Here is a 27928-nt window from a genome sequence, read left to right as displayed (position 1 = left end):
GGGCAACCGAAACAACATGGTCAGAGAAGGAGAACTGTGCCCAGCAAGTCTCTGGTTTCATGAATACAAAACCTCTATAGCGCCTTGCACTTTAGTCACCGATGACCTGACCAAGATTCAAACAAAGAACTTGCTTCATTCATCAAAGTCAAGCTGAGTGGTCAACTTCCCCCTCCCCATTGTGAGGTCACATTATTGCTTGTGCTGTGCAAATCCTCAGAGCAGATCCATTTTTCTAGTTCAGCTATTGTACCTGAATGCTAAACGGGTGCATACTTTAGCATGTATTTTTGCAGGGTGGCTGTTAATCCAGCTTCCTTCTGTTGATGTGTTTGAAGTGTAAATGCGTCTGGAGGAGAGGGAACAATAAGGCTGATGATGCAGATCAGTGAGATGCTGATGCACTGTGGCGCCATCCTGTGGACAGAGTCAATCTCAAACCCAAATATTTATCTGTATATAGTTTACAGACAGCAAATTATTACTTTTGAGAAGCTTGAAGCAAAAAAACAACAATAATTTCTACACACAGTCACAATTTAGTCAATAGGGTCGCCGTTTTTTATCAAAACCAGGTCGCATTGTTGCAAAGACAAGAACCAGTTATCAGTACGACACTAAATTTTACTAAAAGGTTCTTTAAAGGAGACTTTTTTTTAAATTCAATTCCCCAAAGAACCTTAAACAGCACATTAAAGGTTCTCAAGGATAAAAAGGTTGTTCAAGAACACAAAGTGCTCCAGAGCAGAACAGAACAAATGATATTCAGTTTTCAAGAAAGGCAGCAAGGAAAATTAATTTTCCAATGACTCATTAGTCAGGTAGTTTGCCCCTACACCTTTTTGCCAAGGTGGCACGGTAGGTTGAAACCTCAGCTGGGGCCTTTCTGTGAGGAGTCCAGTCCAAAGACATACAGTTAATTAATTGGGAGTTAATTGGTGACTCCAAATTCGCTGTCGCCTGTGATGAACTGGTGACTTGTTGCGGTTACAGATGGATTTCCCCTTTTTGCACTATGTTGACGTGAAAAGAGTTTCATCAGCTGGTCTACAGGGATATTTTCTCTTTATACTCTTAAGGTATAAAGAATTTCTGCCATATGTTGAGTATTAGATGTTATTTACTGTGTTTAACATCACAAACACAGCACAACAAACATTTCTTTGTAGTATTTTCTGACGGATGACTCCACCAACACGTGAAATAAACTTCCCGTTCTTCCCTGTTTTGCTGATCTTGGCAAAAATCCCCCCCCCCCTCTACTAACCTATTTTTAAATTCACAACAGTGATAAAGCTGGGCTTCGTAGTGACTCAGCAGGCACATGGTGCCACATGGCTGCAGCAATGCGAGTTTGATCGATGAGCCCTCCCAGTTCAAACACTCGACTGCAGACCAGCAGACACGTCATTATCTAACAACAACCGATCATACCAGACTTTAAACACCAGAACACCGAAGGAAGGAAGGAGCTTATATATGTATAATTTGTGCTTTATTAGGCGAACAAAACAACCAAAATATATAAACATGCATCGTTGTTAAAGAAACAGGGTTACAGTGGCTTGATGGGGTGTGGGCATCCAAATCTGAGGTAGAATGGGGGCAGGAAAGAAAAAAAAAACCTCTCTGTGGGATATAGAAGAGCAAATAATAAAATAATACTGACCGCTAAGACAGATCTCAAAACGTTCCATCAATAACAATAAAACACACCCACCGATACTGTCAAATTCAATCAACGGAAGAAAAACAAAATGTATGTTTCTCATTGTTCATTTGAGTGATTCACTGGATGACGTCTTCCGATGTTCAGCGTTCACATCGAAATCCTCACAAGGCCAACGTCGCTTCAGTCGGTTAAAAATAACGACGGAAACAAATCTATGTGCAGTTTATACGGGCGTCGATTCTCCATTAAAATATCTCTCAGAGTTTCTCGAATATATAGGATTGGCAGTTTTTTTTTTGTTGTTTTTTTAAACTTATGTACAAGTTTCAGGTTTATCAAGAAGCTTACGTTTGATTGTTTTGGATTAATTTCTTGCTGACAGCTACATACAAAATATATCACTCGATCTTTAAGTTTTTTCTAAGTATATATTTGTACATTTGTAATTTTAAATACATACACGTTCTTACAAATTTAGGTAGAGCTCCATTTAGGGTGTAGTGCTAAATACAGAGGCGGGGAAAACCACGGCTGAACTCGCCCGCCCACCTCGTTTCCCCTCATTGATTGATAACAGAAAAAAAGATGAGTAAACTCTCAGCCTCATTTCAAAGAGGTGGATAAACTTGAGTTTACTACGCCCCGCATCCAACTCTTTCACCACCTCAGGACGTTTAAAGTGTAAACTGTTGCCACCCACTGTCATATAATAAAAAGCTTTTTAAATAATCAGCAATAGTTACACGTTCATGATACTGAATTATTTGGCTCCTGGCTTCTGTTCATACCATTTTCTATCAAAATGATCGCGCCAACAGAAGCTGGACAAAGCAGGGCCTTTGCGTCTCGTATCCTATCAAAGAATAAACCTGATTGGAGCTTGGCCCTTCAGTTCAGAAGTGTTCCATAAAGCTGAGCCTTGGTCAGACTGTCCTTCCTGGAAAGTCCCAGGGAGCCAAATTTTTGGTTGTACGGAGGAGGGGGCGGTGGAGCCGGCGGTGGCGACTGGCTCACCTGTGCGGGCATGCTGTGCATTTCCGCTTGGTAGTGCTGCATTTCTGCAGCCATCTCCAGGGTCCTCTGGTTCAGGGACTCAGTGGAGCTGTTGGGGCTCGGGTCTACGTAATCCGTGCTCTGGCCACCAGCTGCCACGTTGCCCTCCCTGTCTTTGGAGCTCCCTGAGTGGTAGAGGCTGTGCTCCGACCCTTGGCTGTCCTCAGCTCGGTACAGGTGGGCTTGGCTGTGCGCCTGACGCAGCCCTGGGCTGCATTCGGGGCTCGGGCTGGCGGCTACCCACACTGGGTCCATGGCTCCAACCCCGTGGTGGTAATAGTCAGCTCCTTCCTGGAAGCTGCTGTAGAGCGGCCCGAGTCGGATCTTGGCAGGCCGGACGGAGAAGTGCTGCTCTGAGAAGCTGTAAGGTGAAGCCCGGCCTGGGCTGCGGTAGGTGTGGGCACTTAAATCCTCCACACTTAGTTGTCTCCATCTGCCAATCAGCTCCTCCTCCTCGGGGGCTAATGTGCTGCCTCGACGACTGTCTCCGTAGGCAACGCTTGGGGATGAAGAGGGAGGGAGCGGCTCATAGGGCTCACTGAAACAGGAGGACATGGTGCGGCTGTAGACAGGCGAGCTGCCGTTCTGGTGGTGGCTCATCTCCGTCTGTTGGAAGGGATGAGCGTTGGCAAAGCCTCTTGGACTGTCCCTCTCCCAGGATGAGTCACTCTTTCTCTCATAGTCCCCTGCATCTCTCCAGTCCATGTAGAGGGAATGGTGGCGTGGAGAGGAAGCTGCACTGCTGGGCGGGCCGTTTCCTTTGTCTTCAGAGCCTCCTCCACTGAAGCTGGAGTAGGAGCTGGAGCCTGCACCCAGTGTGGCAGGGAACTTAGCAAAGTGCTCCTGTGAGAAGCCAGCTCTCAGCCCCACCGAGCCCTCCTCTGGGTTGCTGTCAGTGGAGTTTTGGGGCCCGTACAGCAGCTTTCTCTGACCGTGGAGGTCCATGCTGGGCCTCCGCTCACGGTGCCGGTCATCAGGGCAGTACAGGGCCGTGTCACTGCTGTACAGGTCAGATTTATAAGCTGCACGGAGCCGCAGACGATCTCCCGGGCCCAAGCGCTCCAAAATAAAAGCATGGTCCTGCGCTTGGGGGCTAGGGGAGCGTGAGGCTTGGCTGCTGCTGCAGGCCTCGTCCGGCTTCTCGAGCACTTTGGCAATGAGAGACGCCGGGACGGTGTCGGGGTAGGTGTGACAGAGCGGAGACTCCTCCATGTGCATGGTCAGCCGCTCCTGAAAATCAGCAGGCAGCTGGAAGTGTTGAAGAAAAAAAGAAGAGAAACGTGTGATGGAGCACGAGCTCAGACGGGTTTCGCATACGACAACATTTAAAGTCTTTGAAATCCTCATCGAATATTCCATGTGCCTTATTCTGCTCAGTGTAAATAGTTCCCTGGACTATCTCTCGCTACATTAAAGATGCCTTTTAGACTGTGTAAGTTTATTGAACGTCACATTGAGTGATGGCTCTAATAAAGTCTCCTCAATCTGTGTCAGACTCTACAATATCAATTTGCCAGGATGTCAGATGGTGCAACGAATACGTGTTGCACTGAAGCACGATGATGTAAATAGGAAACATAAAAGCAGAGTCATCAGCTTACGTCATCGATCCGTGCCACAAATATAACTCTCTCCTTTGTCCAACAAACATCTTCATCATCATTTATTGGCTGCATCTTGTTAATCTAATTATTTTGCAGGGTAAATGTTACGTTCAGGTTCGCAAGACTAACAAACATGATGACGATTCATAGAGTGGATGTCGTATCCGTGAACCCGGCTTCTCAGCTAATGTAAAAATTGGCAAAGACGTGGATCATCAGTGGACCTGAGGCGGGCTGATTGATGTCTGGGTGCTCAAACAAGCCATCTCTAACGTCATCCACCTGTCAATCAAAGCGTCCATGCTGTTAATTCTGCATAACTTTAAGCCTTAATATAATCTGAACAGGCGAGTTGTATATAAATTCACCCTCAGTACAGTTGTCATGAACGGGGAAATTACTTATAGAGACCAAAACTGTTTTTTGTACCAGGCTGTAAACATGTTTACTGGACATTTGAACATGGGGACTTATGGAGACTGACTCACTTCTGGAGCCAGCCTCAAGTGGACGACAAGAGGAACTGCAGTTTTTGGCACTTCTGCATTGACACAGCCATGGAGGTTGCCGCTTGGTTTCTTTGCATCATTTGTTGTTCACTTTCTTACTCTGTAAGTAGTTTTTGTTTTTTTTGTGTAAAGGCTAAATCAATAATTTGGTTTGTAATAATAATAACTTTATTAGCACCTAAAAACAGAGTTTACAAAGACAGTTTTTTGACAAACAGGAGACAAAATAAAAAACAGCAACAGAAATCCAAACAAAGCGAGATATAAAAAGGAGTTAAGAACATGACAATATAAAACAACTTAGATAACAATTGAAAGTAATACTAAAATAAATAAAATAATACAAATCAAAAACAATAAAAATAGTACTAAATTAAAATAATATAAGTAGAAACGACACACAAGCATCTACATATAACCCATTCACATTCACACACCACTCTTTATAACCAACCAAGGACAACAATTTTGAATTTTTGTCAACTTTGGTCTCAGACAGCCTAAAACTGCATATCGCAGCATGAAAAGTCTGTATTCCATGCGTGTATATTTGTAGATATCCAGCTCATACGACAGCATGTTTAATTTATTTAATGTATGGCCGTAGTTTCTGTGCACTGTGTATCAGTATGTCACACAGTGCTGTACGCGACGTGTCACATGTGCACATGTTTGACTGATTTGATTGGCGTATTAATGTGTGTAACTATAATCCAAAGTGTCATTTTCAGCAGTGACTGGAGCGTTAACAAAAGAGAAGAAATGAGAGGTGAAGCGAGGAAAAAAGGAAAAGAAAGACTCCACTCGGAGCATTTCTCAAACTATCCGCTATCTGTGCCTCTCCATAGCAACAAGCATTAAGCCAGCACACATCATCAACAAGAATCTAGTCAGTTGTTCCTAATTGGCAATGAGAGGCAAGCTAATTATAACTTTGTACATAGAGGAAAGACAAACAGCACAGAGAACATGAAAAGACATTTTATCATAACAGTTTTATTACGACTTGGACCAAACTAAATGCTACTTAATTGCTGTCCACACATTTTTTTTTTTTTTTTTTTTTTTTCTGGGCTTGTTTTGAACAAGATCACAATCAGCTTTAGAAATGGGAGCCCGATCATTTCATACCCTCTCTGTGCTTGTTTTGCAGTACAAAAAAAAAAAAAAGAAGAAACAAACGACTGAAGCACTTCAGTAGGCGCTGAAGAGCCACTGCTCATCTCAAAAATGCTGCAGCGCCATTCATCAATAGGCTTTCGATTAGCTCCCACCCACAGGACCGGCAAACCGGTGGACATACAGTGAGTGCATGTATAGCCTCTGACCCCCATTATGCTTAGCAGTACGCCTGCAGAACAGTTTCTCGCTCTTAAGCAGATCCTATACTGTGTACAGCAAGAGCGTGTGCATCTGTTTGTATGCACTGTAAAAAGGATATTTTATTTAGCCTTACGCAACCAACTGCAACTGTTTGCATTGATATTTCCATTCAGCCGTATGGGTAAAAAACGTGGAGAGGCATTCTTTAACCTTGTGGACACTTGCCAGCTTTAAAATCCAACCTTGTCACATGGGCGAGGCACAGAGCCCAGGGCTGATGCAGCGGAAAGTGGCACCAAGCTGGCCTGGTGTTAAAACACTCATCAATACACACACACACACACACACACACACACGCATCTCTTTTCACAAACAACAGCGGGAGAGCGCGATGAGGCTGAGCTCGGCTCGCCTTTTGCATTTTGCCACATACTATAGTTTGAGCTCATTAAACAGAATCACTGTCAAAACTATACATGGTTACTAAACACAGTTTAATTACACTCTGCATGTTGAGTGAGAGAAAGAAGGCTTTAATTTAGACTCCTGCCGCACTCATGGGTGCAAACCAAGCGGCAACCTCTGTTGCTGTGATGTGAAGCCAAAAACTGCAGTTCCTCAAACGTCCACTTGAGGAGAAGTGAGTCAGTCTCCATAAGTCCCCATGTTAAAATGTCCAATAAACATGTTTACAGCCTGGTACAAAAAACTGTTTTGGTTTCTGTAGCTAATTTCCACGTTCATGACAACTGTACTGAGGGTGAATTTATATACAGCTCACCTGTTCAGATTATATTAAGGTTTAAAGTTATGCAGGATTAAGAGCGTGGACACTAGGATTGACAGGTGAGTCCCATTACAGATGGGTTGATTGAGCACCAATATTTGGTTGTGTTTCTCCACTGAGACTAAACAATGATGGACACACGTGTTGTCCTACCAAACCAAGTTAAATAACTTCACAAGTCACCGAACATGCAGCTGTGTGCATCACTGTGTCCCTACTTTTATTTTTTAGATATTTTTTGTTGTGTTTTATTAACGCGCTTCTGTTTTGTCTACTCGCGTGTGTCTCGAGCTCTCACGAGTATCTCTGACATGAAGGTGAGCTTATAAATAAGATTTGAGCTTGATTGTGGGATTGAATGATGTGTGAAAGGTTGTGTAAATGAGGCTCACCTCAGAGAGCTGGGCCCTGTAAAGAGATTTGTTGCACTGGAGAAGCTGAGCAGCGAGGTTACAGTCCTTCCTGTACATGTCCTATGGAGCCACAAACAGAGTATTGAGTATGAGTATTTTCATCACCTTCACTTCTACACACCTAAACTCACTTTACTTACTTTACTTTGAAACTGAGAGTTTACAGTCGTAAATATCACATTTTCTGCAGCCTTATAAAGGTTAATAACAGTTTAAAGTATTTCCAAATGCTTGTGTATGATGAGTTTTGTTGTTGAGCGTGACAAAACAGATTCCTGAGGTAACAGCAGTATAATTTTCTCTCGACTGTCTAGTGCTAGAATACACAGACATGAGAAAACAAAACCTCATCACGAGGAAAATGTTTCTAATCGTCGTGACGAATGAAGTGTTTTTGTTCAAGGCGGGAACAATTTGGAGCTAATATAAATGACTTTATCCCCTGTGGATGAAACTATAAAGACATAGAGACATACATTGTCTTCCTGCAGCTTCTCGATGGTCAGTTTCGCCTCCATCAGGTGGTTGTTGAGGACGATGATCTCTCGGCTCAGCGCTCGCTTCTCATCGTCGTGGTGCTGAGACTGACGACAGAGAGAGAGGACCGGGTTCATAAACTTTAAGATTTTCACAGTCCGAACAACCTTGTATTTTTCTTTTAATTTTGATTTTATTATATAATTATGACATTTTGTCAGTGATGATTTTGTTTTTTTTTCTCTCCAAATGAAACAATTCACACAATTCAAAAGCTAATTATCCAAATAAACCTCACTGATGTGTGGCTTCTTTTTTTAAAAGCAGCTTTTTTCTTCCCCCCCCCCATGGCACCCTGACAGACAAACGAATAATACAAAGAGGGTCTATTGTCTGTAGAAGCTTGTGTATGAGATCCTGCTTCTAAATATAAATACAGGATGGATACACTCAGAAAGAAATGCTGTAGCTGAATTTCTTGGTTACTACGGGTAACCAAGAAAAGGGTGACGTCAGTGAACTGAGCGCTCCACAGAAGTAAATTTTCTCTTTTTTTGTCGGCTGGTAAAGACCCGGTCAGCTTCATGGAGACATTTGTTTCACATTTTAACTCATCGACTGCCGCCTTAGAAATAATTTATTGTTTCTCTTCGTGCATGTATGTATGTGTGTATTGTATTAAGTGTATATGCAGGTTTTGTTTTGTTTTGTTTAGTTTTTTTGTAACACAAAGTCAGGGATATCTTATATTTATCTATAAGTATCAGGAATATTTAAACAAGTTGCAAGGAAGCTTGGTATTGTGACTCATTATTTAAAGAGAAGGGGTGGGAGTCTATAAGTTATTCTTTTTCTCACTCCTGTTTCGAATATGTATTTCTATGTTTAAATGTTTTGCCTTATGAAATCAGCCCCAACTCTTTTAAATCCAGGTTAAAAACTTTTCTGTTTTCACGTGCTTATGGCTGAGCTCTTTTAAAGAATTTTGAATCATAATCCAGTAATTCGTTTAATGTTTTAAATTGTTTTCAAATTTGCTGTTTTAATGATTTTAAATGACATTCTGATGTTTTTAATTAAATTTTCTTCTCTTTTTTTTATTTTTATTTTTTATTTTTTATTATTATTATTTTTTATTGCTATTGCTTGTCTTAATGTCCAATGTTTTTCCTTGCCTCTGTAAAGCACTATGAATTGCCTTGTGTACGAATTGTGCTATACAAATAAACTTGCCTTGCCTCAATCAATCAATCAAGTTTCAGGTTAGTATTAGCAGCTGCAATAACAAAATGTGGCCTTGCTAAAGTTTAGTTTTTCCTCCTTTGAACACGTGAAGCACATCCCTGTGTTCATCTGTCTTGTTATTATATTCCCTATAGTTGTGGGTCAAATCAGTTTGTGGCTGGAGTAAACAAGTTTTACATAGAGGACTTTACTCAGCCCCTATCTCACCCTTGAGGAGAGAATACATGAGATGAATTAATAACACGATGAGGACACTCCACAAAATAAACAAATATATATATATATATATTTTTTAAAGATGTCCGTCTTTCTTCTCATAAAAAGCTGTGTGACCCTTCGGCCTCCTTATTAACCTGGCATCTCGCCGCTTTGCAGCATTATAATCGCGATGTCGACGGTGATGATTATTATCTCGCGCTGTAACAAACCCATTTGCTTTTTTTTTTTTTTTTGTTCAGCTGTCTATTCAAAGGCAAAGACACCTGATTGTCGTACAGTGTTCTCAGGCAGGCCAGTTAATTGTATCTTCCCACCGGCAAAAGCAATGTCTGACAAATGAAGTGAGGTGCGGTGCACTGAGGAACAATGGGTTTGCCATCACTCTGCCATTGGGAAGGAGGACAGCCAATTGTAATAAGCCATAATTAACGTCAGTGGTACCAACAGCAGGGCATATTCATATTCAAATTGGCTCTCCAAGTGTTCTCCACCACGTCTAAACCCCATGACTTGCTTACGTGCTTCCCTTTCTTTGGTGTCTACAGGTACTTAACCACAAAGCATGGACACACACACAAACACAAACACTTACATCTCTGTGGATCTTTTCCTCCAGATCTTGGTTGATCCTCTGCAGTGCTGAGTAGCTGCTTTGTATTCTAAACGACACATTAAAAAGACATTGCTCACTTGCAGATAATAGTCTGTACGTACACATGCAGTATAGGGTGTAGTAGTAGCAGTCGGGAGACCTCTCCGAGCTAAAAAAAAATAAGCATATCGGCAAGCTCAGCAGTATACAAGTTAGACCTTCACATCTCTGCTGCTGAAACGATGATTTAGTGAATGTTTTATTCTGTAATTTGCGACCGAGGAGGCAGAGACACGCTGCCTAAGACAACATGCGAGCAGCTCTTCCAGATAGAATCCCAACATAGAGCTCCACGGATAAAGTTTCCCTTCCTCTGCGTCTTTTTCTTGTGGATATTTGACAGCACAACTTATATTTTATAGTCTATGCTACATTACTTATACTATACTAGGTATTAGATCATATTATATAACTATATTTCACCTTATTATACGCTACTATTTAAAACTTTGAAAGCAGGAGCATCTGGTTATGTAAAGGTAACTCCTTATTGCTGCAGCCCGGGTTCAATTCCAGCCTGCAGCCTTTTGCTGCACACACTTTCCTGTCACTCTACAACCCTACCAAGATAATAAATGTTTGAAACCGCCGTGACAAAATCTTCATTTGGTACAAATTCAGACTTTATATTTCCACTTTACAAATGGTTCAACCTGATTGAACGGTTAAATAAGAATGTAAAGAATCATCAGTGCACAATTATGCCTATAACAAGATGTTTTTAACAGGTATGTTGCTTTAGCAAAGGTATTCCTAAAGCTTCAGAAGGTTTGTTCTTGGGTTAACACTGTCACAGAATACCAGCTGAACATACTATGAACTGACACCAGTTCAATCTACCCTGTGAGAAGACTGAAGAGGCCCCGAAGAAAAACAAGTTCACAAAATATTTCAAAGCCCAGTCGCACCGTCGTGGTTCAATAATGATCGAGGGTCACTTACACTTTTCTGGACTGGAAAACAAATTTAAAATCGAACGCTGTTTTGGGGGAAAAATGGTTATAGCTGTATTTTCCACTCATGCAACACTGTGGGGACGTCGACTAAACGGAGGTTTTAATCAATTAACTCTTCTTTTAAAATGTCAATAACACATTTGGTGTCTGAATTATACTGTTTTTTATTTACGTTGAAACAGTAGGTAGTTTATTTTATATCCTTATCATATCATTTGTTTCAAAGAGGGACAGTGGAAAGAATATGTTCCACATATACAGATTTATAAATTCCCCAGATAACATAATACATTATTCTGTCACAGATTGGTTTATCTTAATCAGGACTCAATCATCGCTTGTAATACAGAACAGATCCCCTCCAGACATGTGTTATGACTCGTAAAAAATAATCTATTTGAATAATAATTTGTGTCTGATGTTTTTTTTCCACATAAAAAAGTTCAATAAGCCTCATTAAAAAGTGTCATCTTGTCCTTTTACCTCAATGAAAATTCCAAAATCTATGAAAATGTAAATATTTCTTTAGTTCAAAACACAAAATGACTCCTACTTCACTGTAGATTCTTCAATTCTCAGTGCATGTGCACTCGAGTTTCCACATCACACTCGCGTACTCGGTCTTTCCATTTAATTATAAACGTCACAAATCATCTCACACAGTCCAGGCTTTAAAATTAGATTTAAGGTGAGCACTGGGAAACTTTCCACCTTCGTCAGATCAATGTGAAGCTCTGAACGTACATCAGTCTGCACAGTGAAGGTGAAACATCCAGGTATTGACGTAACAATGAGCAAAACAAATGTTTTTAGTGGAGCTGTAATGAGTATTATATTGTTAGTGTAATATTGGCAGGATAACCTTGTAGTACCACTTTCAAAGTGCAGATGAGACAGACTTAGTGACACAGTCACTGGGGCAATGTTTCATTTTACAGCTTGTTATTCTACAGAAAGGTTTCCTGGAGAGAATTTCTTAATTTGGTACTAATTATAAGAAATATAGAGACAAATATATATATCTCAGTTTCTTTCCGGATTGTTGCAATGACACATTACTCAGTAGTTGCTCTCTGCTTTGCATTTCATAACACATAAATCTCATCCGCTGAGAAAAACTAGAGGAATTACATACTGTCCTTTTGATTTAAGCTACAAGCGTCTCTTTTCCTGAAAAACCTGCACAGTGTATTACATCTCTCCTCGGTTTTAAAGCTGCTGCTCACTGGACCAGAACGCAAGACTGGCTGACTTTAGACACCCATGGGTGAACGCCGAAGTGTGAAAGTTCAGTGCAGCACTTCCCTTCGGATAAATGGAGTGAGAGGATTTAAACTTCAGACTGTTTGACATGCGTGATTGAACTAATTTTGTCCGTATATCACCTGGAAGCCTGTAGTTTTGTAGTTTTGTCTGCATGTTTAATTACAACAACTGTTTCCAAAAGAAGTTGGCAGCGCTCTGCAAAATATAAATAGAAACAAAACGTGATGATGTGCAAAATATTGAAATTCCATATCTAATTAAAAAAAATAGCTCAAAGACAAATTATCAAATGTTGAAACAGAGAGATTTTATTGTTTTTGGAAAATTATACGCCCATTTTGAATTGAAAAAAAAGAGTCAGAGAATAAAGCGATACTATTAAGCACTTAAGCACAATTTTGACATGCTTATACTTTACTTGAGTATTATTCTAGGGAAAATAAACAGGGATATATTGTACTTATTACTCCTCTACATTTATTTGTCTTTCAGACTTTTCCAGACTTGGTCAAACAAACTTCTGCTGACTCTCTGTGACCTTTACGTTAAAGCTGTTTTTTTTTCCTCGTTTGTAGATTTATCAGCAAACTGTAACCTTTCAAACACTCACCTGATCTGCTTCTTCCAGATTTGTGCAAAATCAATCCCCCCTCGTTCCCTAATCGCCCTCCAGATTCACGATCGACTCTTTTCTATCGAGGCTAAAACAGGCTCGCTTCAATCATGATCACATTTTTAAGGTAAAGCCGAATTGTTTAGACTCTGATTAGACTCAGGACTAACATGTTAGATGAGCAATGGACATACACCTTCTCTATACTGTATGTGCCAACACAGGACTAGCCAAGAGATATTCAGACAGAACTGATACCTGCACATGTTTTGGTTATGCCAACACATTTCGTGAGGTCTTATGATAAAACAGTTGACCCCTCACTGCCTTTTTCCTTCCATGTCAACACAAAACAAGTCATTACAGTCACCAGTCTACTTGCTAGGAGGCATATTCTCCTTAAACTGACACATTGATACACAGAGATACTGCAGTGCATTAGGCTTGAGGATTAGGTTTTCCTTTTCCATTTCTCATACCTCATACCCCGGCTAACAACGAAGAAATCAACAAATAAATGACAACTCCCTCCCATCCTCCCAGCTTTTAAAAAAGAATCATTGTTGACGATAAAAGATACCAGTTACACCAGCGAAATACTATTTCCCCATTAATGCATCAGTAGTAACAATCTCAAAACAATAATATATGATAACAGGACACTCACAGGGGAGTATTTTTTACTTTTGGTCATTTAAGTACCTTTAACTGATAATGTCTTTGTTTGTTTGTTCGCAGATAACGGAGAGTTTCCACTGCATATGTGAAAAAAAGTATTTTGTGGCTTCAGAGCTGGATGAAATTGGATGAAATGCCTCAAGTGATGTCACCTGAGTCGAGGAAGAGTACAAGTTTGAGAATGAAAGGAGACGTGACCGATCGTGGTTTAGTGTAGGCACCAGATTTTCTGGTTTTGCTGCATCAATCTTTTCTTTTCATTCATAGTGTGCAATGCTACTCTTTGTAGTACAATTTTAAATTCTTCTTTTACTTGAGTGTTGAGGTTTCCACCACTGTGTTGTACAATATGTCGGCCTACCTGCGCAGTTTATCAGTGAACTTGTCCAGCTCCTCCTGCGCTCGGCGCAGCTCCGTCTCCAGGTACTGCCTCGTGGAGTCGAACTCGCTCTGCAGCAGCTCCAGCTTGTGTGTTGTGTAGGAAAGCCTCTTCCGTAAGTCCTCCTTCTGCTCCAGCAGTGAGCTGCACGCACACACACACACACACAAATGCAAACACACAAACAGCAGATGATTGTGTTCAGGGCATATGGTGGTACTTGGACTACATATCTACTTAATTTCACCTCTGAATGGTCATGCAATCGTGATGAGAACATCATGAGAGGGTGATAAAAGCTGCGTGAGGAAGTGCTTTGCATGAAGAGAACGTCGGACCAAAACACAGATCTCTAATTAGGAACCCAGGCAGCAAGGTAAGCACGAACACAGAGCTGATTCTACGTCATGAGATCGCCTTTTCAGCATTAAAGCTCTGCAGCATATCACGGGGGGGAGGAAGAGGGCGTAATCTGTGATGAAATATGAGCCTATTCACTCTAATACATCATATGAATAGAGTGCGAAGGTTCAGATTTACAGAACAGCGATACCCCCCACATGTAATTCAGCGAGAAAGCACAATGATGACTATTTTCAGAGCATGTGCATTACCTGGGCCTCAATCTAATAAAAGGGCAAGTATGAGTGGGAAAAGAGGAAATGTCTATTGCCGTGATGGATCTGAGCGTGCACGGCTGGGCTTAATGGACCCTGTATTGACAGACAGATGGAGGAAAGGAGGGTAATGACTCTATCTGCAGCCGGATAACAGATAGCAGAGGAGAGGATGGAGATGTAGTCACGTTGCTCTTTTCACTTCCTCTCTTTGTCTCTCTTTTAACAAGATCAGAGTTGCAGGGGGGCGGGGGGAAGACATAACAGAAAAATAAATCAGGCGCGCCGGTTGCATTAAGTGCTTTAAGGTATCATTCAGCTTCTGGCTCATTAATATGCATGATAATGTTTCTGCAATCAAGTGGGATGAAAAGTAGACTGGGTCAGCCCACTGAGTAAATCTTCAGTCTAGCCGTTTGTCTAAATTTTTTTTGTCTTATAAACCACGTTAGCCGGATTATTAATCACAGACAGGCGCACAAACAAGACAAATAACTCATTACTGTAATGAATTGATTCACAGTCATGCCAAACAAACAATAGCCAATGGTATATAATAGGTTTATGCATGCAGGACGATGCGTTGGCTCGCTTTCCTTTTGTTTTCTCTTGCCTCTCTTGTGTTATGTACATAGTGGTGTGTAATCCCGTGTGGGCTGGGCACCTTTAGGTGTCTGACACTTGAATTAAAAAAAGAAAAAAAAGGTACATCATCTCTTAAAGGCAGAGCTGCTCCAGAGGCAGAAATCTCAACAAGTAAAAGACAAATGTTTTGTCAGAATCACGATAAGGAATATTGTTTTGGCAGCACAGCCCTTACAGGACCGGACTTTGGCTTTGCTCCAGTTCAACCAAAGTCATTGTTTATGTCAACGATAAGAACTAATATCATACACTTAAAGTGATGATACCTCCAGGGAATCAGCTACAGTCAGTCTGGTAATGCTTTATTTTTACAGGTCTTTATTTTCTTATAGGCTCCCTGGAGAGAAGTTTTTAATTTGTTACTAATTATAAGGACAATAAAGACAAAATGTGTCTCTTATTTTCTTTGTGTTGCAGTGCTGACTGCCCTGACAAACTCCTCAATACACATTTTGATCGAAACAACAAATTAGGCTATTTGTTTTGTATATTTCTGTATATTTTATTTGCATATTCCAAGGTTGAAGTCAGTGAACGATCGCAGTCATCATGGTTAAAATAAACTATAGTTGTCGGTACAGGCCACCCTCCAAGAGGAGTCGACTTCTCGAGGTGGGAGTTAAGAATCACTCTTACTAAATTTAAATGTTCGTTTCATTTCAGAGATGTGTTTGTAGTTCAGTCACTTTTAAGTGAAGTGAAGCAATCACCATCAGTGAGCGTACTTAAACCGATGACACAGTGTCGTCCGGTTCTGCTATAAAGGTTCATAACTAGTCAGCGACAATGAAAATGACAATGTCAAAGCTGTAAATAATAAAAATAACGAAGGCTTCCTTCGTTTACAGCTAGAACGCATGCTGTGAAACATCTATAGTGTCGTGGATTCAATACAGTCAGTTCAGTTGAGTATAGATAATTACAGATAAACTCGTGCGTCTAAACTGTGTTACTTTCAGTTCTTTAAGTTATTTCTTTTACTCAACAAATTCTGTATTTCTGCATCTGGCACGCAGCTCTCCGCCAAGAAATTGTTTGTACAAATAAATGAGCACTAAATGCAGCACAGGAACAGGATAAGTACTTTTTTTTCTTTCTGTTTTTTTTTTTTTGCTAGAAATTAAATTAGAAATGATCATTTCACACTCGATCTGGAATGTTGTTTATTTCTCAGGTGATTGCCACGATTTGCGTGGAAAGCTGTTGTCATCTACAACCCGAGCCCGGCAAACAAAACAATACCTGCCTACAGAGTGATTCAATAAATGTCTCAACTGACTGACTGGGCATGTCAATGCTGCGTTACCCAGCCGGTGACCCCCCCTGCCGCCTTCTGCTTGTCTCTTGAGTGGCAGGAATCAGCATGGGAATACAGGTGTTTGTTGTCTGATATATAGAGTTTACGTGAAGTAGCTCGAGGGATTTTAAAAAGCCCCCCCATTAGTGACCTCCTCTGCGAACGAGAGCTGAGTCAGACATAATGAGTGCTTTCATTCCGGTGAGATGAGATGACGAGGCAGCATGACTTCTGGTGCTCGGAGAGGCGGGATGAGGACGCTTTGGCACAGCTGGGCGGGCGAGAGGAGACACCTCGTGGGCGGATGAACGGACAAACAGATATATAAGAAATAAAAAAACGAGGACGGATGGAAAAGATGGCGTCCGACAGTGTCGCTCTTACCTCTTCTTCGGATGTTTCCCGCCATTTCTGGGGACTTTTAAGGCGGTTTTGCCAATGTATATCTTTTTCATGGTTTGTCTGTGTTGCTTCCCTCTCATGTGTTTATAGGGGTTGACCACAGGGAGCCGTCATGTGTGTTAGTTTCCCCCAAAAGGAGACCAGCTAAGTCTGGCCTGCAGAGTTACTGAGTGCTTTATCTGTGTTGACCCTGCCAAACAAAGCAAACACACAGGTTGGCAACTATTAGTAACTATGATTCAACCAGGGATGCTGTTTGAAGGACAAAGTCGATGTATATTTTGCAATGATGGTCACTTTAATGGCAAAACTCTCCACAGTTTTGTACTTGGCAGGAATAGAAAAGCATTAAACTCTGCTCTAAATTCAGAGTTACGGACCATTTAGCAGCTTTTAAAAGGTTAAAATCTCCCCATGGTGATGTAGCTTTGAGGCAAGTTTTTTTCGTGTACATTTTTCCTCCCAGTTGTTTCCTGCAAAGATACATTGGCAGTAAAAAAAATAAAAAAATAAATGAAAGCATCTCAGACATCAGCGGTAAATGTCAAGTTTTGGTCTCAGTGCTTCACGCTTAAAGAGCAGAGGGCTTCTTTCTGTTTGGCAGGAAAAGTTCAACAATCACATGAGGACAAATCTATAGAGGGAGAGGCGGACCTCTGTGAAACTTCAGCACATCCACACAAACAACCTTTTTGTACCCACTCGCGTGTATTCCAACAATCAAAGAAAAAACTCAAAAACTCTATCACCACGTATAGATTTGAATGTGTAAGCCTTCCCCCACCTGAGCCACTTTAAACCGGCGAAATAAGGGGCGGTCGGTAGTGTAGTGGGTTAAGCGGCCGCCCCGTGTGTGGAGGCTATAGTCCTCGCTGCAGCTGGCCCCAGTTATAAAAGGACAAAAAACGACGAAATAAGCACAGAGAATAAAATAAAAAAACTGAAATCTCTCATGTAAAATTTTGCAAGAAAAGGTTTAGTTTGGGTATTTTTAAATGGGGGGCTGTTAAGTCTGTGTGTGACGTACAACAGACGGCGGTCAGTGTGCCCTCGGTTTGGAGCAGCACTCCTCTGGACAGGGTCAGCAGTGTTTTATCCACATGTACAAGGCTCAGCTCACAAACCCAATATCCTTCATGCACGCTATATTAAGAATATTTTCACCTTCACCGTCAGCTTGTTTTCTGGTATTCCTACGCACAAGGATAACCGTGCTGCATACTCAGAAGCTCGCACCATCTTCATATTCTTAAGGCTTAAAGTTATGCATAATTAACAGCGTGATTGACAGGTTGGTGCCATTACAGATGGCTTACTTAACTTTTTATGTGTCTAAAATACTTTTCTCTGCCGACCCTGTCCAACGCTTTGCACGACTCTGCTTCCATACCGAGATCCCTGCTGTCTGCTTCTCCAAAAAAAATACCTGAACTGTTCCTTTAACATCAAATACCATCGCTCAGAGTAAGAAGCCGACTTAGAAAATATGTTTTATGCCTCCATTTGTGATCTCATCGGACACAAACCTCGCTTCATACCACAGATGGTTGAACAAGCTGACAACAAACATCCCTCTAACCCGACATCTTCACCTCCTCTATGTCCGAACACACCTTTTCCCAACATGTGTGTGTGTGTGTGGCATCCACAGCACAGGTGCAGCTGTCAACCCATCAGACAAATGGTGCGGGTTATTAGACGAGACAGCCCGTCAAAGCTTGATCAAAGCTCTGAGTCAAAGCGCTCGGTCAGGAAACAGTGACAGACTGTGTGTGTGTGTGCAGTAAAGGGTTATACCCTGATAATCTGCTAGGAAAGAGTCACGTTTTGGGTTTGTGTTGTGTCTGTGGATGCTGTACGTACACGAGTGGGGAAAAGAAACAAACAGATGAGTGAACAGGAGCACGTTGATCCTCTGACACCCAGTTGTTGGGAGGTAATTTATGCTGCTGGCTGTGGAGGCAGGGAGACATGTACTCCTCCAGATGGTGACAGCTCACCACCGCCACTGGAGCCTTCACTCCAGCTGCTCCCCCCTCTGAGTCATAGCACACCGGCTCTGGATATATGTGTGCGAACATGCCCCTGTGCACGTATGACGCCGCGAGCGTGTACACGTGGGCGTGGGTACTACGTGTACCTGTGTTTTTGTGTGCCCATTCAATCCCCCCCCTTTTTTTTCCCAGCATCCAACATGAAACTCAAAGAGGACAGCTCTTAGCGGCACATCTCAAGTGTCCGTCCAGGTTGTCAAGCCGCTAAAACACAGTGCCTCTCACCCCCTCACTCATTCACTCTGCTTTTTCCTTTAGCCGATTCTCACACTGCAGAAAAAAAAACTATATAGATGGGGCTCGTTCAAATGGCGCTGCCTGCCACCCACTCGTGCCACGCTGACATTTGAGAGGAACTCGGCGCACTGAAAAGAAGAGGAAGAGGGAGGTGGTAGAGGAGGAGGAGGAGGAGGATGAGGAGGACATTAAAGTTAGGGGAAATGGTGAAGAGGGGAAAAGCCAGATTAGAAGTAATTTAGCCAAAGACAGGAAAGAAGGGAGAAGCCAGCAACCAAATTAGAGAGGGAAAGCAAAGTGAGTGGGTGTGAAGTCTCCACTGAAAATCTCAATTTCTCCTTCTTCTTCTTCTTCTTCTTCTTTCCTCGTCCTACCTTGCAGATAGATTGTTTCTCAGGAAAAGCCCTCAACACAGGCCCAGACCTGAGCATTAGAGCGCGGGGAACCCGAGTGGCTGACTCATCCAGCTGCAGCAGCAGCAGCAGCAGCAGCATTTGGAGAAAGAATGCAAAGAGAAGACGCTCTTCTTGCCCCGAATGTCTTCGGATTAACGAGGAAACTAACCCGCAGCAGTCACTGGGCCCGGTGACATGTACAGTATGACTCAACCAGCCTCAAAAACCCAACAAATGAGGGTACTAGTCTGTGAGTGTATGTGGGTTTATGCCTTTGCTGTTTCTCAGTCCGGCGTTGATTAACTCGGGAGCAAACACCTAAGTAGTTACACACCAACTACCAACATCATTAGCAGCAGCAGGGGGATAATGACCCCGCCGAACGGATTTCATGTGCCGCTGATGGCGTTTCGGCACAGGGGAGTGTGTAATCACGACAACCATCCCGAGAGGATTTTAGGATGAGCGGATGAAGGTGATGGAGGTTAAAAAAGCTGAGCTCTAAAAGAACAAACACAAAAATAAACACCCAGTTTCTGTCCTGCTGGAAGTCGACGACACAAAAGAAAAGATCGAGCTCAAGACGCTTAGACTGTGCTAAAAAAATCTAAATGGGTTTTGCTTCAGGCGTCAGTGGAGGAAGTGGAATAAGATCAGCGATGGGCCACTTTAATGTGCATGAGTTTAACATTTTTTGGGGGGGGAATACGCTGATTCACTTTCTCGCTGAGAGGTAAATGAGAAGATGGATATCACTCTCATGTCTGTACAGCAGTGTTGTAGTACTCGGTCTTGTCTTGGTCTTATTTCCACAACTGCGAGGAACAGTGTCCAAAGGAAAACACCCAGCAGGCTGTAAATTCTGCAAGGCAACGCTCTGTCCTCACCCAAAGAGATTTGGGTAATAACCACTGACAGTATAAAGAATGGACGGCATATGTGTGACGTCACCCCCATGTTGATGCTCGGCAGGCTGAATCAAGCCATCTGTAACAGCACCTACCTGTCAATCAAAGCGGTCACACTATTAATCCTGCATAACTTTAAGCCTTAATATAATCTGAACAGGTGAGTTGTATATAAATTCACCCTCAGTACAGTTGTCATAAACAGAGAAATTAGCTATAGAGACCAAAACTGTTTTTTGTACCAGGCTGTAGACATGTTTATTGGACATTTTAACATGGGGACTTATGGAGACTGACTCACTTCTGGAGCCAGCCTCAAGTGGACGTTTGAGGAACTGCAGTTTTTGGTGTAAAATGTCCATCTTCACAGCAGAAATAAACATGTTTACAGCCTTGTACGAAAAACAGTTTTGGTCTCTTTGTCTTTGTCTCTTTCTGACGCTTTGATTGACAGGTAGGTGTCATTACAGATGGCTTGTTTGAGCACCCAGGCATCATTCAGCCCGCCTCAGGTCTGCTGATGATCCTCATCTGCCGATTTTTAACACGGAGGCGGCCAGAGCCACCACAGTCTGAAACCTGTGGGTGACGTCATTCACACACTGTCCATTCTTTGCACTGTCAGAGGTTCAGAGTAGAGGCAAGATAACAACAAACCCATAGGAGCACTGACACACACGAACACACACACGAACACAAGCTCATTCTGTCCTACAAAAAACAGCATCATCCGCCTGACAAGAAAATCATGTTACGGTGCCAGCGAATCCTTCGGAGAGCTGTCCTAGCAAAGCCGCAGAGACGGCGTCTTCTTCCGACCCAGAATCCACTGAAACTCAATTTGAAACTGAAAAGTTTGAACTTTCCTGGTAAATTACTATGTGTTCAAAACGGGTGATTCTGATCCGCTTTAGCACTTCAATTTGTCCCATAATGTTAAGAGTCAATAAAACCCCAATTCTGTCTCCACGTTTTCCTAAAACAGGTTCGGTGTTGTGGCATTTAACATAAAAATAAGGTGCAGTGTTTGCCATCTTTTCAGCCACAATCAAAAGGAGATGGGACGGAGAAGCACAGGCAGCTTTCAAAGGGGTTCAGTTCAGCTCATTAAAAATAGAACACACACACACACACACACACACACACACCGAACACCGCCCACCATCACAACATATTGTTTACGAGTGGAGCTCAAATGGACAGGTAGTGATTAGACACAACAAAGGAACAACCTCTGCAAAAGTGCTAGACTGCAGTGTACTGCTCTGTGTTTCCAGTATTTTGTCATGTATATATATATTATATATATATATATATCTATATATATATATTCTATAATATCTATATATATATACATATATACATGTGTGTGTGTGCGTGTCAATAAGCATTCGCCTCACCTCTTATACACACATAGCAGGCAGCTCAGATGTACTCACTCGTCCATCAAGAGGGAGCCTAAAAAAGCCTCGACTCAGGGACGCATGAATGGAGCTTTCACAGGAAAGAGACCATACTGAGAAAATATAGAAAGCAATATAGCACTAACAGCTTTCCAACATAGTGCTATTAATGTAGTGACAGATTTAAAAAAATAAAAAAGAAAGAAAGAAAGTGACTGGTGGTTTCGGATCAGCACAAGCAAACAAGCAACAGAAATCAGTATATGCTTTGTTAGGCACATTTAAATTGTTTATCTTTGGTTAAAATGAAGGTTTAAAACAATAATTAGGGAATATATTTATTAATTTGTTGAGCGTTAGATGAGAAGATTCTCATATTTCTCTGCGCCCAGATACTGTTAGCTTCACTTCACATAGACTGAAGCAGCCTGTCTTTCTCTAAAAGTATTAAAATCCCTCTTACTAACAGCTCTAACTATCATGTTTCTTTAATCTGTAGAAAAAACTACAAGTTGTGTGTGTAGTCAATATTTAGCACACCCATTTTTCCGCATAGCTGATCTCATGAAGTGTCAAACTTTTCCTTGAATTAACAAATAGTTCTTTAATAAAACTACACCCTCCCATACACCCCATTTTCTTTCCCCCTCTCTTTCCTACTCTCCATAGGGTCCCTACCGAAGCTTCCCCACACAAAGTCAGACTGAAGGAGTACATGAGATCACGCTTTACCCTCAATCCTTCATTTTGTCAGTCTTTAAGTGGCTGTCGCTAGCATATTCTACGGACATTCAGCCTAACCAGGACTTGGCCATTTTTGGTTGCTCTGCAAAGACTATTGAACTACCACGCAATGTGCAGACTGCTTGGCGGACTGGAATGGTGGTGGCTAAGAAACTTATTCTCCAGACGTGGAAGTCCACTACTCCACCTTGTTTTGCACACTGGCTGAAAGAAATGCTGTCCATTATACAGTTGGAAAAACTCCGTTTGTACAATCCCAATGCACAAAATAGATTCAAGAAAATATGAGGACCTTTCTTGGCACACTGTCACATCACCTGATAACCACAGGGACTCTGACTTATCTGGCCACATAACTATGTAACACAGTGTTGGATTGGAATAACTCATTTATGTAATTTTACCTTGCTCTGGAGATATTGTTTTTGTGACAACTTTGTTTGAACAAAATAGCTACTTTGTGAACGGCTTGGCGGCCCTTTGCGTTTTTGTTTTGTTGTTTGTATGTTGCAGTTGATTGTTCTTATGTATGTTCTGTTACTGTTTTTAAAAAAACTTGTAACCTATAAATAAAGTAATTAAAAAAAAAAATCCTTCATTTTGTCAATAAATCATTTAAATGTAACTTGTTGACGGTGTCGTCCATGCTAGTGAATCCTCAACGTAAAGAGTGTCGATCATCTCATCTGACTCTCAGCGAGAAAGCGAATAAGTCCAAAAACAAAAGATGGTAAACTCAAAAAAGATGTAGCTTACAGTCTCACCTGCTGTCAGATACAAACATCTTTTTAAAATTCTGTATTCTGAAACTTTAAAGTAAGACATGTAACTTTTAAAGAGGGAATAACATGCTTCCTTTTGCAAATAAACATTAAATTAATAAGAAATAAAATGCAACACTCCATCTCCACCTGTGCTGCAGTTAAATGAGTAGTGTAGCATTTAGCATTACTCCATCACAGCCTCTTATAGTCACCGTGGCTGCTGTTCAGCTAAAGTTATTAAATTAGTGTCATGTGCGCTTATTTCAGGAAGCAGCGGACTTAAAGCATAAATTGCTATGTAAATATTCCCTTTAAGTCAAATTTCCCCCCCAAAAAAAGAGTTATGGCAGCTGTTATATGCAGTGGAGCCGCTCAGCCATTTACATGGCTGACTGCTTTATCGTCAGGAGGAATAAATCTGACCCGTACGATCTGACCACTGGTGCTAAAGAGGGCAAAGGGGAGGAGGAATAATGGGGCTGAGATGATAACACACACTTAATGACCCCCAGAGGAGCTGTCAGTGCTTCACCAAAGAGAGAGAGAGACCTAGACACAGAGTGGGAGAGAGAGAGAGAGACAGACTGTTCAGACCACAGAGAACTATAGTCTGTTAGACCAACACTGTCCACTTAAACAGATCAAAACTAACCTCTTCAGACCAGCCTCTCTCCCACACCGCACCGCTCTCCTCAATCACCACTTCATCAACCATAAAAGTGATTTAATGGACACCCAATTCATCACGTGTTTTAATATTTCTGACATCAAACGGATACCTCCGATGGTTATATACTTGGCATGAGCGGAGAAAAGACAGTGAAGTTGAAATTAAAGTACAGTACATTCGCCACGAGGATGAGATGACACTATATTTATACCTGTTTATTCAATATGAAGCTACTGCTGGCAGCTGCTTTAGCTTAGCTTAGCGTAAAGTATGGAGACAATGAGGAACAGCCAGCATGGCTCTGTCCAAAGGTAATGAAATCCGCCTGCCAGCTGCTATAAAGCTCGCTAATTGACACGTATCTTGTTTGTTTGAGGATTATGTGCCAGATTATGTGCCTTGTAAACTCATGGAAGTCAACGCACATGATTGTTTTTTTTTACGTGTTGGTTTTTATGTGGATTAAACAAACGTTCAAAAGTTGTTGAGTGGATTTAATTATCTGTTTCTAAATGATCCGGTCTTTATGCGAAGCTAAGATAACTATGCTGCTGTACCTTCATAATTCATCGTACGTGAATAATAATTCCCAAAAGGTCCCAAAAACCTGAATAAATGCAGATACTTGATGGTTTAAAAAGTATAAAAAATTATGTGAATCATGTGCTATGGCTGTTTCCACCAAATTTCCACTCAGTTGAACATGTATAGGACATTTCGAAATGATCAAAACACCAAATGAGGGAAGATCTTTCGGAAGAATGGTGTTCGTTAAAATCTGGAGTTACATGTCGAGGATGACTGTTCTGAAGGGCTCAATACGTGCAATGAAAAAGCAGGTTTTTCCCATTCATTTGAGCGGGGGTAGTCCGTTTTGACTGTGGTGGTTGCAGGGGTTAGGGTTAGGGCTCTGAAACTCAAGACTATCCATGCGTGGATTCATGGACTGAACTCACAAGAGTCTGGTTCACAATTTATGGTGCACAATAGAGACAAGAAGAAGCTTCCTTTGGTTTTCTGTCTGATAAGAGCGAGCAGCAGGTCGAAAGACATCGCCAGTGAATGAGAGTGAGCGAGCCGCGGTCTCGAGACACATATAGACAATCTGTCACCTATCTGTCTATGTACAGTTTAAAAAAATCTTTACTTTGGATCTGTTAGTGCTAATTTATCACCAAAGAATACATTTTAAAGCTTATCGCCTCACGGACAGACTCCATCTGCTGTTGAGGATCGTGTCAAACGAGCAAAAGCTCCATAAAAGCTGATAAATTGATCTCGACCAGAGACGATTTGTCAAATTCAATAAATCGTATCTCAGCGATGATGGTAAATATAGTTTAAATGAAGAAAGCTGACTATAGATTATTCTAAATTTACATCCGCTGACAGCATGTTTGGTGAGATCATCGAAGACCATTAAACTATGTCAAACTTTTTTTGTTTTCTTGCCACCCAAGGACGCCATTTCATTTCATCATCACCGTCAATCATCCTGGAAGAGCGGCTGTCACTTTTTTTGTTTCTTCACATGGCGTCAATCACGTTTTTGAAACACAGATGACGCTTGACATTTGCTTCAACTTGAAATCTGTTCGTCAGGGCCGAGAGTTCTCCAACGCGTCTCCATGTAAAATTTACATCTCTATCTCCAACACGAAGCCCCGACGCAGGAGCCCGGCCAAAGGGAAAGGACAGAAATTGTGAAAAAGGGAACGTGAGACAGAGAGAGTGAGAGTGAGTAAGAGATTTCAGGACATTTCATCATTTCGGCTGGAAGCCGTCTTGGAGACGAGGTGTGGGGGTTGGTGGCGTTGTTGTGTAGAGGTAGGGTCAGACTTACTCAGGTAAGCTTCCTGTTTAACCTTGTGACAGCTTCTTCAGAGGCCACAGGTGACCTTGTTTCCCATTCAGCAAAAAAGGAGCGAGAGAAGAAGTAAAAGAGCCGGGGACTACCCCTTCTTATCTCGACAGGAGCTGCTATAATTCAATTAAAGCTGTGACACGGAGGTGAGGACAATTGATGTCTGATACTGGAGAAACACCCCGTCGGATTAATTACCCCTCATCGGCTGGTTAAACGGCTTTTAAACTGTGATCTGCCTGAAATTGTAATAATACCATCGGTAATCGAACACAAAAGGGAAAGCTCAGGATCTATTTCCATCTGTGGCGGATTAATAACGGTTCATTACTAATAGTATCAATTACGTATCTACTGTAAGGACAGTGAGGTAAAAACGAGAGGGAAGAGAGAGATCCTTTCCTGCAGCTCGTCATGTTTTGCTTTTGCTTCGCCGCTTTAATTCCTGTGTAATGCAACTTTAATCAGAAAAGTGGGTGAGCACTTGTAATTTTGTAATGAGCTCATTAAAATCTGTTTATGCATGGCATGTGAAGGAAAGGCTGAGGCATCACCTAGGCTTTTTTGTGGGAATATTTCACACTGTCAGGCTTATTTAAATACATTTTAAAAAAAGAAAATCATTCATCAGAGCCACTATTGCTCAGTTGGTGAAGCAGTGCCATCATGCAGAGTAATTAATCAGTGGTATAGGTGCATTCCGACAGGTGACAGTCTGAAATCATGCAGATATATACATACATGAGTCACCGAGGGGTATTTTTTTTTAAACTACCATAACACATTCAAGGCTAATTAAAATGATTGATCCCTTAACGAAAAAGCTTTTTTTACACTAACGCCACATATACTGCAGTGAATTTTCTAGCCAGGAGATTCCCCGCGTACAAGCGAAGAAAGAAAGAAAAAAAAACACCTTTTTATTTTTGAGAAACTATCAGAAAAAGCAGATCATTCCCCAAAAATCACTGCATCAATACATAGAGAGAGAGAGAGAGAGAGAGAGAGAGAGAGAGCACGAACTGACACTGCGAGTGCAGCCACATCGCATTACAGACGAGCATTCACACATATTCTCACCAGCCAGCCAGCCAGCTTTGTAATCCAAATCAAAGATGCAAACATTGAAGCAGTACCTTCCGCTCACGCAGAGCTTCATCCTGGAGACCGAGAGATAAAATCCTGACGCCTGAGCCTTTTCGCCGGGAGAATGGAGAAACTCCCTCCACCTCCTCCTTCTTATATATTGCTAATCTGGATTGGCTCTCCCCTTAAAAGCTCAGAGAAACCCCATCCACATGCAACCCACTGCTGCCACCACAGTCGTCTCCAACCAACACCACCACCACCAGCACCACCAGCAGCAGCAGGGGCAGCAGCTGAGCAAGGAGGGAAGACAAGAGGGAGTGAGAGAGACTGTGCAAGAGTGGAAAGACAGAGAGGAAGAGGAGTGGGAGGGAAGGAGCTTAAAGGAAGAAGACAGGGAGAACGCGGGGGCGTGATGATGGAGCGCTGAGAGATATGTGCAGAGAGAGAGAGAGAGAAAGAGATGGAGGGAGAAAGCTTACCTGATAGTGTCTATGCCGTTCATCTCTTCATCAGGCACCTAAAGGAAATGACAGCATGTTAGTGGAAAGGGGGGGACACATTAAAAACTGGCCCGGGAGCTGCCAAAGAAGAAGAACCAACGCTGCAGCAGTAGCAGCAACAGCACAAACACTCATCAGAGAAAAAAAGAAATGAAACATACATATTCAGCAGGCACGCTCTCTCTGTTTTTGTTTATGTTTCGTCTCTCCCCCCTCCTCTCTCTCTCTCTCTCTCTGTCTCTCCCTTTCCAAACCCCTCTCCCTCATTCGCTCGTCTCCCTCCTCCTCCTCCTCCTCCACTCCATGTCGCTGCTGCTGCTGCTGCTGCTGCTGCTACCACTCGTGAGCGAGCCCAACACTCATCAGACTGCACCTGGCTGTCTACATCTGCACTTACTTGAGGTGAGACGAGAACAAACGTATCATAACCAAGAGAGAGAGAGAGAAAGAGGGAGAGAGAGAGGGAAAGAGGAGGAGGAGGAGGGAGAGAGTG

General features: G+C 42.0%; 1 protein-coding gene across 1 annotated transcript; it reads right to left on the bottom strand.

Moving 5' to 3' along the window:
• Nucleotides 1–1478: 1478 nt before the first annotated feature.
• si:dkey-174m14.3 (brain-enriched guanylate kinase-associated protein) lies at nucleotides 1479–27381 on the bottom strand. The gene is made up of 7 exons (XM_010750026.3): nucleotides 26983–27381; nucleotides 16790–16997; nucleotides 13829–13990; nucleotides 9895–9961; nucleotides 7838–7945; nucleotides 7341–7421; nucleotides 1479–3973 (listed from the first exon to the last, which is right to left on the bottom strand). Exons 2-7 carry the CDS (start codon nucleotides 16885–16887, stop codon nucleotides 2561–2563), a joined length of 1929 nt encoding a protein of 642 aa, XP_010748328.1. The 5' UTR covers nucleotides 16888–16997; nucleotides 26983–27381; the 3' UTR covers nucleotides 1479–2560.
• Nucleotides 27382–27928: the final 547 nt, after the last annotated feature.

Source organism: Larimichthys crocea, chromosome XI (assembly GCF_000972845.2).
Source record: "Larimichthys crocea isolate SSNF chromosome XI, L_crocea_2.0, whole genome shotgun sequence".
Classification (NCBI taxonomy): domain Eukaryota; kingdom Metazoa; phylum Chordata; class Actinopteri; family Sciaenidae; genus Larimichthys; species Larimichthys crocea.
Note: the sequence above shows the minus strand (reverse complement) of the source record. Positions and strands in the feature narration are given on the sequence as shown.

Bases quoted from the DNA above. Each gene is read 5' to 3' on its own strand.
- si:dkey-174m14.3 (XM_010750026.3), bottom strand. From the start codon at position 16,887: ATGAGAGGGAAGCAACACAGACAAACCATGAAAAAGATATACATTGGC. The intron at 9,962-13,828 runs GTAGGCCGACAT...TGTGTCGTTTAG, and splicing joins TTCACTGATAAACTGCGCAG to AATACAAAGCAGCTACTCAG. The intron at 7,946-9,894 runs GTAAGTGTTTGT...CTCTGTCGTCAG, and splicing joins AGGAAAAGATCCACAGAGAT to TCTCAGCACCACGACGATGA.